Source organism: Oncorhynchus masou, chromosome 6 (assembly GCF_036934945.1).
Source record: "Oncorhynchus masou masou isolate Uvic2021 chromosome 6, UVic_Omas_1.1, whole genome shotgun sequence".
In the NCBI taxonomy this organism is placed as follows: Eukaryota; Metazoa; Chordata; class Actinopteri; order Salmoniformes; family Salmonidae; genus Oncorhynchus; species Oncorhynchus masou.
Genome location: NC_088217.1, coordinates 74,489,777 through 74,506,002, shown reverse-complemented (window position 1 = coordinate 74,506,002; position 16,226 = coordinate 74,489,777). Strand labels below are relative to the sequence as shown.

The window sequence follows — 16,226 nt, the reverse complement described above, 5'->3', positions numbered from 1 at the left end:
ACCGTGTTGATGCTTAGGCCCTGATCTTGAATCAGCTGAAATCGTTTTTTCTGTTGCTGACTCTAAAAAAAGTGTGCTTGTGCCGTGGTATTGACACAACTCATGCGCAACATGGTGCTCTATATAGTTAGTCACCAAAACCTGTACCGGGTTTGTTTTTTAGTGCCCACAGTCTCTGGATGTTTTGTTAGTTGGACTTACTTGTAATTTCCTTCCAGTGGCAAAGTAACTATCCCCTCCTCCTCCACTATAATACTGGGCTCCTCCTGGAGAGAGAGAAATGAAGAAAGTGACTGTTAAAATCACACACTATTGCACCACAAGCCCAGATGATTAATAGAGGCATAATGTGCTAACATATCTGTATGGCTTCAATATGTTTAAGAGCACCAAGTACTGTATACCTCTTCTTCTCCTTCCTCTAGTTTCTTCTTCTTCCACTCAGGCATCAGGTCATCCAGCCAGCTCAGCTCCTTCTTGGTGAACATGAAGTCCAGAAGCTTACGGATGAACACCAGAGCCAATACCTAGAGAAGAGAAGCACTTCTCCTTACATTCTCCTCCTGTCAACTCAGTGTGGTGAATGACGTCGACACAGGCTGTACCTACTCTACGTAAAGCTTAAGGTGAATACCGAATTAAATATAAAAGCTAAATACATGCCAACATACTCAGACATAACGTCTCTTTCTCAAATCGCTCTCTCGTGCACACGCCCACCCAAACACAACCCCACCGTACACACACACACACACGTTACCATCATGGGGAAGACGATGGCATAATTTGAGGTCTTGATGACCCACAGCAGGACCAGGCAGCTGAGCTGGATGATGGTGAAGAGGTGGACCTTCCTCAGGGGGACGTGTCTCAGGTAGATGAAGTCTGGCTGGTGCTTGGCCGGCATGCCAAACAGCTTGAGACGGTCAAAGAACTGGATACCTCTCAGCGAGGACGCTCCCATGTACAAGAACACTCCATACAGTACAGGCATGGGGATAAACTGGAAACAGACAGACAGCTCTCCATTTAGTCTTCAACAGTTACTGTATGTATGCTCATGCACGTGCGCTTGTGAGCATGACTGTGCTAAAGTGTGTGTGTTGTAACTGATCTCATGTATGAGGTCTGCCCTTTGACCTCGCACCTCCCTCACCTTGAGGACAGAGGTCATGAAGACGGAGCAGCCCATGAGTAGGAAGATCATGAGGCCGGTGAAGCGCTGCTCTCTGATCCCCAGGAACTTGGGCTGTTCCCCGGGGGCCGAGCACTCTGACTCCAGCTTCAGGCTGTTGACGTGGGAGATGGAGAGCACGGTGGCCGCCACGAACCACGGCAGGCCCATCACAGAACACACCCCCAGCATCACCCCCACCACAAACAGGTCCAGGTGGTAGCCACAACCCTTCTGTTGATGGGCACCAGAGATGAGGGGTTATGGCATCCATATTGCAGATATACAGGCAGTATATATATATATAATACATGAACAATAAGGAGATATACTGTTCAGATCTTTAGTTATGGAGAAATGAGGAACAGTAATCAAGGCTTGTTGAAAAGGCAGCCATAGTCAAATGGCACAGATTTTAAATAGTCCACAAAAAATGTTTGGTCAAAACCCCAAAATAGAATCAGCCTTTATGGCTTTGACTGTTCATTATATTGTAATAATGACCGGTTACATTTTCAATTTCACATTTTACCTGTAAAAGCTGACAGTACAATAACTTGAATTGGCAGCCATCACCTTCAGTTTGTGCTCCTTCCTGTTGATGATAACAGCAGTGATCTGTTGGTCCATGAAGATGAGGATGGTGCAGAGCAGTGCAGGGAGGACCGCGATTATGGTGGTCCACCACGGGTTGCGTCCTATTGGGTTCACGATCCAACCACGGTCGTCTCTGGTTGGCTGTGGGAGGGAGTGAACATGATTTGTGTGTGTGGTGTGTGGTGTGTGGTGTGTGTGTGTGTGTACTCACCTTGAACTTGTTGGGGACCTGCAGTTTGGGTGAGGGGATTCCCAGGGCATAGTCCACTAGGACCATGGTGAGGATGGTGATGAAGACAGCAAAGTCACTGATCTGGGCTCTCACCTGAAGAGCAAGAGAAACTCACAGTCAAACTAGGACCTGAGCTTATGGCCAATCTCCTATTGCTCAGTGACATTTGAATACAAATGAATTGTCTGCTTTGTCTGTGAAGTCTTCACTTGTCTGCACGGTTGTTCACATCCATTGTGTTCAGGTCGTTGTCGTAAAAGACTATGTGTTCTCAATGACCTACCTGGTTAAATAAAGGCAGATGATCATAATCATTAGAATAATGAAGTGCAAGTAAATGTAGGATCTCTTAGATGCCACAAGGAGGCATCAATATACTGCAAATTCTATTCTTACACATGTGACACACAGCACTCATTGACACATTGAAATAGAATGGGTAGATTTTCATATTATGACACACCAGTAGGCGGTTTAACACTGATACATCCACTAAAGCCTGAGAGATTATTTGGCAAGCATCAATCAATCTAATATCATTGAAATCCCTGCACATGTGGCTACCGGTCCACATTCCTTGCACTCAGGAAGCCTGAGGTGTAGATGGACGTGCCTTGGTGGGGAAGTAGCGGCTGGTCTTGAACTCCTTGAGGAAAGCTGACATGAAGACAGTAGAGAAGAAGAGGACCACGGACCAGAAGAGGACGTCAGGAATGTAGGGTCCGTGGGGGCCACAGGCGCTGCCCTCAAACTCCCCCCGGAACACAAAGCACTCCTACAGCAGATACAGAGAGATATGTGAGTGGAACTCCATACCCCATATATTTCCTATGAAGTTAACAGGATAGACTGGCCATCTTGACTACTACAACTACATACTGGGTATTAACAGTACTACATTCAAATATCAACATACTACTCATTCATACTGAGAAGTCATCATCTAATGCACAATCGTGCTTGTTCCCGCTATTTGTTTATGTTTATAGAGCGCATCCCCTATTCTGATTATCAGCTGTTGTCAAACACACGTGGGTGTAAAAAGACGATTCATATTTATTTAAATTTCACATACAATAAAACTTTATATTTTTGCATACCCAAAAAGTCTACTATTTAGAACGCAAGTATGGGTATTTGGACACGGCCGCTGTAAGGTATAAGTTATCTAGATAGGAAAGATAATAAGACCCAGTCGAAGTTAGCCTCTGGTCCCAGATCTGTTTGCAGATAGCCAACTCTCACTGTATGGTTGCCACAACCATAGGCTATACACACTTAACAGATCTGGAACCAGGCTAATTGGAAAATGCATTGGCACACTCAATGTTAGGTCAAATGTTTGTACATGCTGCACAGTACTTATATTCTGTAGTACTCCACCACTGACATGTCATAGGAATGGCTCCACTATAAATATATTTCATGTCCTCTATGCACTGATTTGGACAGAATCAAAGTGCATGAGTGACTGGCCAATGCTGAATCATGTCTGTGTGAACCCAGTCATTCATGTACGCTCACATGCACTTTGGATTGCAATCACAGTGTGTGTGTGCGTGCATGCAGGTGTGCATACAGTATGTGCGTGCATGTGTGTGTGCATATGTGTGACAGAGTCACAGTGAATACTAAAAGAATGCTCTACGGTGACTGTTTCTCTATGGTGACTGTACATGGTTAAATCCTGTTGAAATCCTGCCTACATGTATTTAATCCTGTCACGCTGTTCTGTTCCCTCTGGGGAAACACATTGTACTATCCCTATAGCCTCACATCCCTCTCCAGGGGACAGCTATTTCACCATGAAAAATACACTATATGTATACAATATAATATGTGTCGCAATTTGCTGATGAGTGATGTAATTGAGTAAGGAGTGTTAGCTACATTTTACACATTTAACTAGGCAAGTCAGTTAAGAACGAATTCTTATTTATAATGACGGCCTACCAAAATGCAAAAGGTCTCCTGCGGGGACGGGGGTTGGGATTAAAAATAAAATAAAAATACTACAACACAGCAAGAGAGACAACACTACATAAAGAGAGCCCTAAGACAACAACATAGGAAGGCAGCAACACATGACAACACAGCATGGTAGCAACACAACTGGACAACAACATGGTAGCAGCACAACATGGTAGCAGCACAAAACACGGCACAAACATTATTGGGCACAGACAACAGCACAAAGGGCAAGAAAGTAGAGACAACAATCATGTATCAATATTACTTCAGGGGGTGGTTATTGGTCAATAGTCCCCCATGGTGCCTGACCCTGCACTGCACTGTAATACTTCTGACCTCTAGAAGTTCATGTGATGATTGCACAGTGCAGCTGGTGCTCTGCTACAGAACGAGGTAGTCAGTGACCTTACAAAGCATGGCTTCATCCCCCTGAACCCAAGAGCTTTTAGGCTTCAAACCCCTCTTTACCTTGACCTCCATGCTGGTCCAGTTGACCTCTGATGCAGTGATGTTCCTGTCCTCCCAGTACCTCAGAGTGGAGTTGCTGGGATCCTTTGGCTCCACACATGCACACCTACCAGAGCACAACACACATATGCATGGGAACACACACACACACACAGACACACACAGACACACACTTGCACAAGTACACACACACGTGCACGAGTAGACACACACACTCATCATGTTCCAGCCTCAGTCTACACGTCAACACATCTATGTCCTCTAATATATAAGTTGTTACACCTCAAAAAGCACAAGAAAGACGATTTTGACCCCCACTGTCTCAGATTGTTCTGAAATCATTTTTGTAGTTAGAAACGGATAAGATTAGCGTTCTTGAAATATTATTTTGTTGAAATATAATTTGATCTCTGGGAAATTACAGGATTGCACCAAAATTGGCCATTTTAATTTATAGGATTTATATGAGCAAAAGCAATTTGTTTTCTACCTAAAGTAGCAAAGAAAATGTTGTGATCCATTTAATAAACACAAGAGACCAGCAAAATGGATAAAAGGGTGTGGTGGCAGTAGCAGGAACAGCTCCATCTAGTGGGAAAAACTTGGTACGTTCACACTAATTTATGGTATAGAATGCAAGTGACTTCAATTACTAATTTCTCTGAACAATGAGGAAACGACATCACCAGATTCACAGGGAATACATTCAAAAGAATGAAGAAGCAATACTCCAAGCAGCAGCTCCGTACTACGTGTCAGACATAGAGAACTGATTCTGTATACTGGTTGTTGGGATGAGTTCGGTGTGGGATGTTGGGGTTCTGTGGATGGCTTTTATTGGATTCCTCATGTCTTACTCTTTGTTATGAAGAATTATGGTCCAAATCGGATGTTAGGTACTATATTTATTGAAGATTATATGAATCATATAAATTAAAACAGCCAATTTGGGTGGAATCAATTAGCTTAATTTCTCAGAGATCAAATTATATTTAGACAAAATAATGTTTCAGGAATGTTAATATCATCTGTTTCTAACTCCAGAAACAATTTCAGAACAATCTGAGATGGCGGGTGACATGGCTTGACGAAATGACATGGAATGACCCATAAGGATTCCTCTCTATGACTTCACCAATGTACGGAAAACATTAACTTGACCGTACATTACATCGACTTGGAACAATTACATCATGTATTAATGTATGTCCCTGGGTTTACACATGGGATTAGTCAGCCTACTGCAATAATCTTGTAGCATTACCAAAAAACTGGATAAACTGCCCATATTGCCCATCTGTGCTTTGATGATGTAGCTAGCTAACACTAAAACTGTGTACAGGACTCTGGTTTACTGTCTGTGTTTTGGCCCCAAAAAATGGACTGTTTTCCACCTGCAGTATTGTAGGTGGAGTACTCCTTACACTTACGAATGCTACTTAAACAAAGAAGTACAATTTACTCCTACCACTACTAGTTCCACTTAAGATTAGCGGCTGTTAGTGGGGTACTGGTTCCATTAATGAGTACACTCTTAGGAAAAGGGTTCCAAAAGGGTTCTTTGGGTGTCCCCATAGGATAACCCTTTTTGGTAGGACCCTTTTGAGTTCCATGTAGAATCCCTCTGTGGAAAGGGTTCTTTCTACATGGTACCCAAAAGAGTTCTACCTGGAACCAGAAAGGGTTCTTCAAGGGTTCTCCCATGGGGACACCCGAAGAAGCCTTTTAGGTTCTAGATAGCAGCTTTTTTTCTAAGAGTATACTACAGGTTAAGAGTACTAGTTTAATTTGTTGGCAGTAAAAGGAGTACTACTTCCCCCTATGAGTTGTACAAGTTTACTAGTTGCACTTAAAATTACTGGTAGTTAGAGGAATACCAGTTCCACTTATGACAATTTGATCCACTTACGAGTATTAGGTCCACTAACTAACATGATTTCCATGACTTACGAGTAATGGGTGAGTTTCTGCAGGTTGTTGTTCATGTTGATGGGGTAGTGTTCCCCCAAGTGGATGAGTTTCTCCAGGGCCTCGTAGATGAAGATGATGCAGATGAGCGAGGCGAAGGCCTCCTCTGTGAAGCGGGTGATGTAACAGACCAGGGAGCTAGCGTCTGTAGCCACCAGGAGCAGGCAGAGGAACGCCGTCCACAGGCCGATACAGGCCCTCAGGGAGAGGTAGGACAGGTCATAGTCTCTGTGGACAAACACACACACGTGTAACTGGTGGGACGCGACCCCCCCCCCCCTAGGAAGGCCAACGTCTTAACCTTTAAACCAAAAGGACATTTATTCATTTTTTTATTTAACCTTTATTTAACTAGGCAAGTCATGCCTACATACATGGACACACACACACACACACACACAATATGTGACTGCAATCCAAAGTGCGAGCGTGCATGAATGACTGGGTTCACAGAGACATGATCCAGCATGAGCCAGTCACTCATGCACGCACTTTGACTCTGTCCAAATCTTTGCAGAGAGGAAATGGAGTCACTGACATGAAATATATTTATAGTGGAGCCGTCCATATGAAATGTCAGTGGTCCAGTGCTACAGACATTGTACCAAACACTGTCTGCCAATATATTTATAGTGGAACCGTCCATATGAAATGTCAGTGGTCCAGTGCTACAGACATTGTACCAAACACTGTCTGCCAATATATTTCCAATTAGCCAGGTTCCAGATCTGTTCGCATATATAGCCATAGTCATAGTACCTGTTGACAAACACACACACGTGTAACTGGTGGGACGCGAACCTCCATCTCCCACTCGGAAGATCAACATCTTAACTATTAGCCCAAAAGGACATTTCTTCTTGGGCCGAGGTTGTCACCAATTTTCACACGAGCGACACACACGCACACACACACAGACAGCCTTAGAAAAACCCGTATGCTTAAAGTCTTCCTGAATGCCAGGAACAATGTACTGTAGCCACGTCACAGTGATGAGAGCACCTGAGACAACGTGACAACGTATCTGAAATGGGGCAAACTCACTTGCAGAACTTGAAGAGAATCTTCTCAAACACTAGAACAGGGCCTGTGCTGCCTAGGATGGTGAGAGGCTGCCCAGCGAACAGGGAGTAGGCTATCCCCGTCATGGAGGCTCCAAACAGCGACTCAATTGCACTCTGGCCAAAAGGGGAAGTGACAGTAATGGGTTAATGGACCACAGGTTTTACATAGCACTTTCATAATAACTGCATAGCAGTCTTTATTTGTTGAAGTCGGGGATCTACTAGGGGATACGGCAACCAAAACCTAGCGATCCGTTTAGTTCAGCTTCACCGGGACACTTACCTAACGTGTGAATATGAAAGTGCTTTATTGTTGTGCAGAACTCCATCAGAAATCCAAAAACCAACAAACACATGAATTAAGGCCTTCAGAAAGCCAGACTGTTCTTCTGCCATTCGGGACAACATGTTGTTAACGCAGCAAAGCCAACGCGTGTCATGTGGTACGAGCGGTGTGTCTTACTATGCGTCCCTCGGTGGCTTCCCCCAGCAGTCCTCCGAAGGTGATGACAGGAGACATGCAGGCACAGTAGAGGAAAAGGAAGGAGGCCAGACACTGCAGGCTCAAAGCGTCCGTGTAGTCAGACAGGTAGTGGGGCGCCTTGCGCTTGATGTCCATGAAGAACCCTCCAAAGAACCTGGACATGACACACACATTAGCGCATGTACACGTGCACACACACACACACACACACACACACACACACACACACACACACACACACCTTAGTGAACCAGCATCAAATACCATATGAAGTAAAAAAGGAGTCAAATCTGTGTTCCCTTTCATTTTTCCGTTTCAATGGAAAAATGTATGCACCATAGCTGTGTTTTTAAATGTTAATTTTTTTTTAAACACATTCCCACAGGCCACACACTAGGAGGAGGGTTGGAGAGAGGAAACATTCTGATGTTAGAGGAAGCACATGGCATCCTAGCCAGAGGCGGTTGCCGGGGTAACGGGGGGGGGGCGTGACTTTGAGTGGTTTTTCAACCGTGCAGGGATGGATGCTACGCTGTTGGCCCTCCGGGAGATCATAGCTCACAGCAGATCTGGGCTGCAGGCCAATCTACTTTACACGTCAGGATGAGTTCCTCAGAGACCTACTGTAGCAGGGAGCATCTTACAACTACATCACTTCAAAACCCACGACATACAGCTACACATAGCCTACTGCCTCCCTCTAAATATACTGTATTACACTACTGCAGCTTCCTCCTCGCGCTAGATACTCCTCTACTACACTACTGTAGAAACCCAAAACACATGACACCTACAATAAAGTATTGTTAATAAAGTTGTAACACTGTATTGAGAATGTCTGTCAGTACTCATAAGCTACTGCTAAGAAGATACTAATACTTCATGATTTCATACATTATTTTGCACATTTATTAGGTATTTTCAGAGATTAGGCAACACTATTTCAGGATCAAAATGCTTATGAGCGAATGCTGTAGGCTATTAACTATTGAACTAATTATCGCCTATAAAACAGATTCAGGTCAGCACTTAGTTAATGCACACTTAGCGCTCGTATAATAAGTGGACATGATTACATGGCGAACTAATAATTGCTTAATAAAAGATTCAAAATCGGCCCTTAGTTAATGCACACAAATTGTACAATGAAGTGTTACCAAAATAGCTAGTGTTTTCGGCAGGACTCTCGAGGCACATTTTAATAAGTGATGCTGGTCTTATGCATGGATGATTCCAAATGCATGCATCACACTGAATCAATCACAGCTATTTTTGCGAACGCAGAGCTTGAGGAACAAGAGAGAACCATAAGGATGTTTGTTTTTTTAAAAGGGTGGCTAGATGTACTGCTGGGGACAGTGAGAGCCGGAGAGGAGACAAACAGGGGACTGGAAGACAAAGACAGAGAGGACCAAAGATGGTCCACAGTGCTGTAGATCACACACACACACACACATACAGTGCTGTAGATCACACTCACAGTGCTGTAGATCACACAGTGCTTGCCGGCCTAATCTCAGCCCAAACACACACACCACTTCCCTTCAACTCACAACCACCACACACACACACACACACACTCAACCCTACCTTCCTGTGCGCTGTAGCTCTGGGCCTCCATGGCCACCAGGTTCCTCTGCTTCTCCCAGATCTCCGTTGGGTAGAGGAGGGACCTTGCGCTTTTCCTGTGTGGTGAAGAGTAGAGTTCAGAGGTCAGATGGAAAATAAATATTTATTTGCCAAAAATATATAATTTATTTTCTCCACTATTAGGAATTGGCCTAAAATAGCCTGTCAGGCAAAACATTCCTTCCAACAACACAGGACTGATTTTTTAAGGACAAGCCACCTGGCACGTACCAAAAACAGATGATAATAGAAAAACAAAACAATTGGATTCGGAGGGAATTAGAACACGTCCTTGGGGTACACCAGCCGTTAAATCCGAGCACAATTCAGATTGGGTTTAGCCAGTGATGCAGTTGGAAGCAAACTAACAGATGATGGCACAGGATCAGAGCATCTCAAAATAAGTCTCTGGTTAGGGGTGTTGTCATGGACACTACCAGGAAGATGCTCACCTGAGAGGGCACATTTTTGGGCGGCTCTATCCTGATGGAGGGGTCCCACTCCCCAGGTGGCAACACAGTCACCTGGTCCAGGAACTCATCGATGCCGGCCACCAGGTCGTTCCTGTCCTTGGCTTTATACGCCACGTCATGGAACACCTGGGAGGAGCAGAGAGGGAATGGGTTTAACCTGTATGTGTCATCATGAGCTGTTATTAAACTTGGCTAACATAACTAAAGGCCACGCAGGGAAAAGTACACACAGGACTACTGCAACGAGGCTACTTACCTCATCTGTCATCAGAGTTGCGATGGATCGGCCAATCTCATGGTACTGTGGTCCTTTTCCCAGAGGCCCCAGCAGAATGAACAGGAACCTGAGGGAGAACACAGAAGAAGGTTTTAACCATAGTTTCACCTGAATAGAGTGTATCCACTCAGGTACTTACCCAGTGCAAAAACACCAGTCCCAATTTAGTTACGAACAAATAAAATGCATAGTATTAACCGCAATCATCATTAAACAACAATATTTTAATAAAATGAGAGCGTGTGTGTCTGACCTGGTGGTGATGGGGACCTCAGCCAGGCCGTTGAGCAGCACGGCGGGACACAGGCGGACAAAGGCCACCACGGGCTGCTCCAGGAACTCTAGCTCCCCCACCAGGACGTTGGATGCCTCTGCACCGGGGGGAATCTTCTTCATGAAGTGGAGGTCAATCTACAGACATGATGATCCTATTTAGCTAATAGGAGATAGGAAAATATGCTAAATAGGGTCGACTGAAATGAAGGCCAGGGGATCATGGATAGGCCCACTGAGAAATCTGTCATATATAGGCTACAGCAGATGTTTGGCTAGATACTGGGTTGTGACTAGAATCAGTGGGTTTATTATTCACTGAGCTACAGAGAAATGGCTAAACACTTTGAGTGGGTCACACTGCATAGTAAATGCACTGGTCTAACACATACTAACTGGTGGTTAGCATAGTCCCAGTAATGTAGCTACTTGCTAATGTACTGTATGTCGATGAAAAGTAGCATTGTGCTTAGTGGAAACTTTTGGGTGACCTGGTAGCCTGGTAGCCAACCTTGATATTATAACAACCATAGGAGTTGGCTATACAGAACATAGAAATATGGTGCGACCAGGCTAGATGAGTGGGGCCTTAACTTGCTGAAGTCCACATGGCTGTTCTCCCGGCTGACATGTTCCTTGCCCTCTGTGGAAGCTGGCTGGGACTGGGGAGAGACTGTCTGACCTGGGAGACATCAGGACAGGAGAGAGCCAGCCTGTTAGTCACTCTCACTGGGCAACATCCTGCACAGTATTCAGATTAAGGCCTTCAGTGTAACACTATAATCTAGATGAAATTCATCAATTGATTAATCCTACCTAGATTAATGAAGGAATGAGGCCTTGACGATAGTCTTTGTGACCAAAACGATGCACTTTCTAAGTTGAATTTGAAGTAGTACTATTCTACTTTTGAAGGTTTGGTACTGCCCAAGAGGTTAGAGAAAACACATGGAGGTTATTAATGGATAAACAGGAGGTAATGAAATGGACACAAACTCACAGACACACACACACAGACACACACACAAAAGGAGAGAATGTAGATAGTAGTTGAGATATTAATCAGACAACACAGCAAGTCACACAGAGACAATACAGCACAACAATCAGAAAAGCCACAATACTGTGATTGGTTGCTTGGTGTGTGATTGGTTGGCTGGTGTGTGATTGGTTGGTGTGTGATTGGTTGGTTGGTTGGTGTGTGATTGGTTGGTTGGTTGGTTGATGTGTGATTGGTTGGTTGGTGTGTGATTGGTTGGTTAGTTGGTTGGTTAGCTCACCGTTCTTGTCCATAGAGTGGGGCTCAGAATGCTTCTTGCCGATGTCGGCGAAGGAGCGTACGATGGGGATGCGGTTAGCCAGCTTCTTGTGGTTCTGGTGGTGGTGCTGCTTCAGGAGCGCCTCACGGATCCTCCTCCTCACGTCCTCCCCCACTGCGCCCGACACCTCATGCTGGTCCAAGACCATATCTGAGAGAACACACACATAGATTGGTTAGGGGTTGACTGCCTTGCTCAAGAGCACAACGGCAGTAGTTGGCACCTGATATTCTAACTCCAGTATCTCTCCAGTTGCAGACTCACTACCGCCAGATTTTCCCCATCGACACTCGGATTTGAACCGGCAACCTTCTGGCCACCCTCCACTCCAGCACCACTCTACGTACCGGCGATCTCCTCCAGTGAGTTGGCCCTCATGTCCAGCAGCACGGTGCCGTTGAGGATGCAGCTCCTCAGCTCAAACAGGCTATGAAGAGACAGGGTGGCTACGTAGGGCTTGCTCCAACGCTCGCCTCCATCCTCCACGTCCTCCTCAAACTTCAGCCACCTACACACACAAACAGATACACATAAGCCACAAACGGACACCTGATTGGCTGTGGAGCTGGAGCGGGTGGTGCGATTTGTTACCTGGCGGTCTCCTTCCACTCTGCGTCCTCGCCCTCTCTCAGGCAGATCTCATCCAGCTCAGTGAAGAGGGCGTGAGATATGTGCTCCTCGTCACCATCCTCTGTGCCCAGCAGGAACTGCACCCTCTGGGCAGGAGTGTCTGCTGTAGAGGGATAGTGGAGGAGGAGGAGAGAGTTGGGGATGTGGAGAGGGGGGGGGGGGGAAGGGAGAGGGTGGAAAATTAGAAAGCGAGAAAGAGGGTGGAGAGGAAAGAGAGAAAGAGAGAAAGAGGGTGGAGACAGAAAGCGAGAGAGACAGATAGCGAGAGAGAGAGAGACAGATAGCGAGAGAAAGAGAGAGAGAGAAAAAGAGAGAGAAAGAAAGAAAGGGATAAAAAAGAGAGAGAGAGCGAGAGATGAGTGCAGAGAAGTGGTGTGAAGAGACGCCAATCAATGTAGCCTGGGTGCCAGTCTGATCTGCACTCTTGCCAACGGTCTGGCCTCGCGGCAATCTCAACTTTCATTATGCAGACAGATTTTGTGCGGGGTCACTGATTTAGTTTAAGAAATTTGACATGAGCTAGCAACTATTTGTCAGGACAGACAAATAACAGTTGCTTAGCAACTTGAAAAAAAAAAGGATTTGTGGTCCAATGCGATAGTATTCCAATATTTGCATAACCCTTGTATATTTGCAGAACCATTGCGTTATTGAATCAGGATCACATCTTCTGTTCTCTTTTGGCTCATTAATGATAGTTGGCAAGAGCACACAGATATCTGGAACCTGGCTAGTGTCAATGACGGAGAAACAAGAACAAATGACAAGTCACACATTTTCACAGGGAACATTTTGTCAGTACACTGCCCCCATAGACTTACAGTTCACGCTTAGATTTTTTTTGTTGGATGAACCCTTGTTGGTTCCAGGTAAATCCCTTGTTGGTTCCAGGTAAAAACCCTTATTGGTTCCAAGTAAAACCCCTTATTGGTTCCAAGTAAAACCCTTGTTGGTTCCAGGTAAAACCCTTTTGGTTCCAGGTAAAACCCTTGTTGGTTCCAGGTAAAACCCTTGTTGGTTCCAAATAGAACCGGTTTGGGTTCCATGTGGAACCCTTTCCACAGAGGGTTCTGCATGGAACCCAAAATGGTTCTACATGTAACCAAAAAAGGGTTTTCCTATGAGGACAGCTGAAGAACCCTTTTGGAACCCTTTTATCAAAGAGTGTTGTTTGGTCACATTTTCACAGGGAACCTTCTTTGCAGCACACTCCCCCCATAGACTTACTGTGGGAGGGTGATTCTCTGCCATCGCCGTCCACCCCAGATTCCCTCTCTTTGGATCTCTTCCTGCTGTTTTTGTTGTGGCCGCCATGGTGACGGTGACGTCGGTGGGACTTCCTCCCCAGGGGAACGTGGACCCCAATGTAAAGAGTCCGGTGGCCTGGGGACACGATGAAAATGTGGCATCAAACTACAATCACTACAACCCCAGGAATGTAGAGCCTCCAACCGCAGGGCCTACAATAAGTGCATTTACTAAAATGTACTTTTAAAATGTGATGCATTCGTTAAGACGCAGGGTCCTGGTGGAAGAATAAAATCACTTGGGCCTGATTCATACAAGATAAATGACAAGTTAGTATCTGCTGGAAATGAAATACTGAAGCACTGCAATGATAACACACCCTTTCGCACTCTCTCTCGTCCTCACAACCCCCCCCCCCCCCTTCATCTTTCTCTCTCCCTCATTATATGCCACACTCTCTTCCCTGTTCCTTTCTCTCCCTCTCTGCCACGGTGAGCATAATCTATCCCGACTCCAATGCTGAGCTAGAACAACCAAAATGGCCTGCCCTATAGGTCTCAAACCAACTCTGGGAAAGCTGGGGTGCACATGGTGACATGGACAAGACCCTGGCCACTCATCTCTCTGTCATCTCTCTGTCCCCACCTCCAGGCCTGCCCTATAGGTCTCAAGCCAACTCTGGGAGCGCTGGGGTGCACATGGTGACATGTACAAGACCCTGGCCACTCATCTCTCTGTCATCTCTCTGTCCCTACCTCCAGGCCTGCCCTATAGGTCTCAAACCAACTCTGGGAGCGCTGGGGTGCACATGGTGACATGGACAAGACCCTGGCCACTCATCTCTCTGTCATCTCTCTGTCCCTACCTCCAAGCCTGCCCTATAGGTCTCAAACCAACTCTGGGAGCGCTGGGGTGCACATGGTGACATGGACAAGACCCTGGCCACTCATCTCTCTGTCATATCTCTGTCCCCACCTCCAGGCCTGCTCTATAGGTCTCAAACCAACTCTGGGAGCGCTGGGGTGCACATGGTGACATGGACAAGACCCTGGCCACTCATCTCTCTGTCATATCTCTGTCCCTACCTCCAGGCCTGCTCTAACAACACTACTCAGTGGAAGTACTGTTTAACAAAAACAACCATACACAAAAACTAAGGCAGTAAGTCAAGGACAGGATGATTCGAGCAATATGTCTCCCTGAAACGTCTTGTGTGACAGCCTTGGCGTGTGGCCTGTTACAGTCACAACAACAACAACAACAAAATGAATCTCTGAGTCAGCCGGCAACACACTGACATCAACAAAACATCTAACATGGTATATCACAATGCAATAGAGCATATCTCCCTTTGAATGTGTCGTAGAGACTATTATGAAAGACATTAGGGCAGCCTAGGACATGCCTGGTTGAAACACTGAGGACCCGGAAGGAACCTGGCTGCAGCTTTCTCTAAAAATAGCACAACATCCCTCACGCCTGTGAACTTCCGAGTGTGATGGAACGTCTGTCCTCTCCCATCCTGCTCTCTGTGGCATGAAAGTGGCACGCGTATTAAACATGATTGCGTTTGTGTGTGTGTGTGTGTATTCCCTGTTTTCACTACAGTGTCCTCTCTCACAAATCCATAGGTTCTCCTTATGGGGCAGCAGGGAATACTACACCAGAGCAAATACGGTGTCACAGTTTCCACTGCAGGCAGAACAAATAATCATGGCAACCATGAGTGTCTGAGAAAGGTCACAGGGTGCATCCCAGTTTCCTAAACCTGCTCCCGGTCCTTGTCTACTTGTGTCTTCTCCTTCCCCCCATAAGTGATATGAAGTCACAGACTATGTAAAAGCAGAATATGGTTAGGTAGAGGTGGAGACAAGGGGAGAAAGCTGGTTTAGACGAATTGAGATGCATCCCTTAAGCTGTTAATGTTGACTCACCTTCCAGCTCCTCCTTCTCAAAGTTGGTGTTAAGCATGGAGCGAGTGCCCCCTCTGTCTAGCACCGCCTCCTCATCAGTCCTCTATAGAAGACAGAGAAGGGGGGAGAGAGAGAGAGAGAGAGAACGATAAAGAGAGAGAGATGGGAGAGAGAGATAAAGATAGAGCGAAAGAGAGAGAGGGGAGCGGTGAGAGAAGAGAGAACGATAAAGAGAGAGAGATAATGATAAAGAGAGAGAGAGGGGAGAGAGAGAGATAAAGATAGAGGGAGAGCGAAACAGAGAGAGGGGAGAGAAAGGGGAGCGGTGAGAGAAGAGAGAGAGAGAGAGATGAAGTCGGGCCAATAAGGCCCCCATTAACATCAACGGGGCTGTAGTGGAGCGGGTCGAGAGTTTCAAGTTCCTTGGTGTCCACATCACCAACGAACTATCATGGTCAGACCGACTTAATATGCACATGTATTTACAGTATAAAGAGAACCATTCT

General features: G+C 45.7%; 1 protein-coding gene across 3 annotated transcripts in view; it reads right to left on the bottom strand.

Annotated features, from left to right (window-relative positions):
- The window catches only part of LOC135542608 (sodium-driven chloride bicarbonate exchanger-like), a 39,902-nt gene that overhangs the window by 3,190 nt on the left and 20,486 nt on the right, over positions 1–16,226 (bottom strand). For all 3 annotated transcript variants that reach the window (XM_064969710.1, XM_064969707.1, XM_064969709.1), the window contains 21 exons: positions 15,742–15,823; positions 13,787–13,942; positions 12,521–12,662; positions 12,277–12,437; positions 11,891–12,079; positions 11,206–11,292; positions 10,591–10,750; positions 10,317–10,404; positions 10,040–10,186; positions 9,549–9,643; positions 7,938–8,112; positions 7,455–7,588; positions 6,393–6,638; positions 4,443–4,548; positions 2,617–2,778; positions 1,983–2,096; positions 1,751–1,912; positions 1,157–1,408; positions 761–1,003; positions 405–527; positions 202–266 (listed from right to left, as the gene is read on the bottom strand). In XM_064969710.1, coding sequence (XP_064825782.1) covers positions 202–266; positions 405–527; positions 761–1,003; positions 1,157–1,408; positions 1,751–1,912; positions 1,983–2,096; positions 2,617–2,778; positions 4,443–4,548; positions 6,393–6,638; positions 7,455–7,588; positions 7,938–8,112; positions 9,549–9,643; positions 10,040–10,186; positions 10,317–10,404; positions 10,591–10,750; positions 11,206–11,292; positions 11,891–12,079; positions 12,277–12,437; positions 12,521–12,662; positions 13,787–13,942; positions 15,742–15,778 — 3,044 coding nt within the window. In that variant the 5' untranslated portion in view covers positions 15,779–15,823. The remainder of the gene's footprint in view (positions 1–201; positions 267–404; positions 528–760; positions 1,004–1,156; positions 1,409–1,750; positions 1,913–1,982; positions 2,097–2,616; positions 2,779–4,442; positions 4,549–6,392; positions 6,639–7,454; positions 7,589–7,937; positions 8,113–9,548; positions 9,644–10,039; positions 10,187–10,316; positions 10,405–10,590; positions 10,751–11,205; positions 11,293–11,890; positions 12,080–12,276; positions 12,438–12,520; positions 12,663–13,786; positions 13,943–15,741; positions 15,824–16,226) is intronic.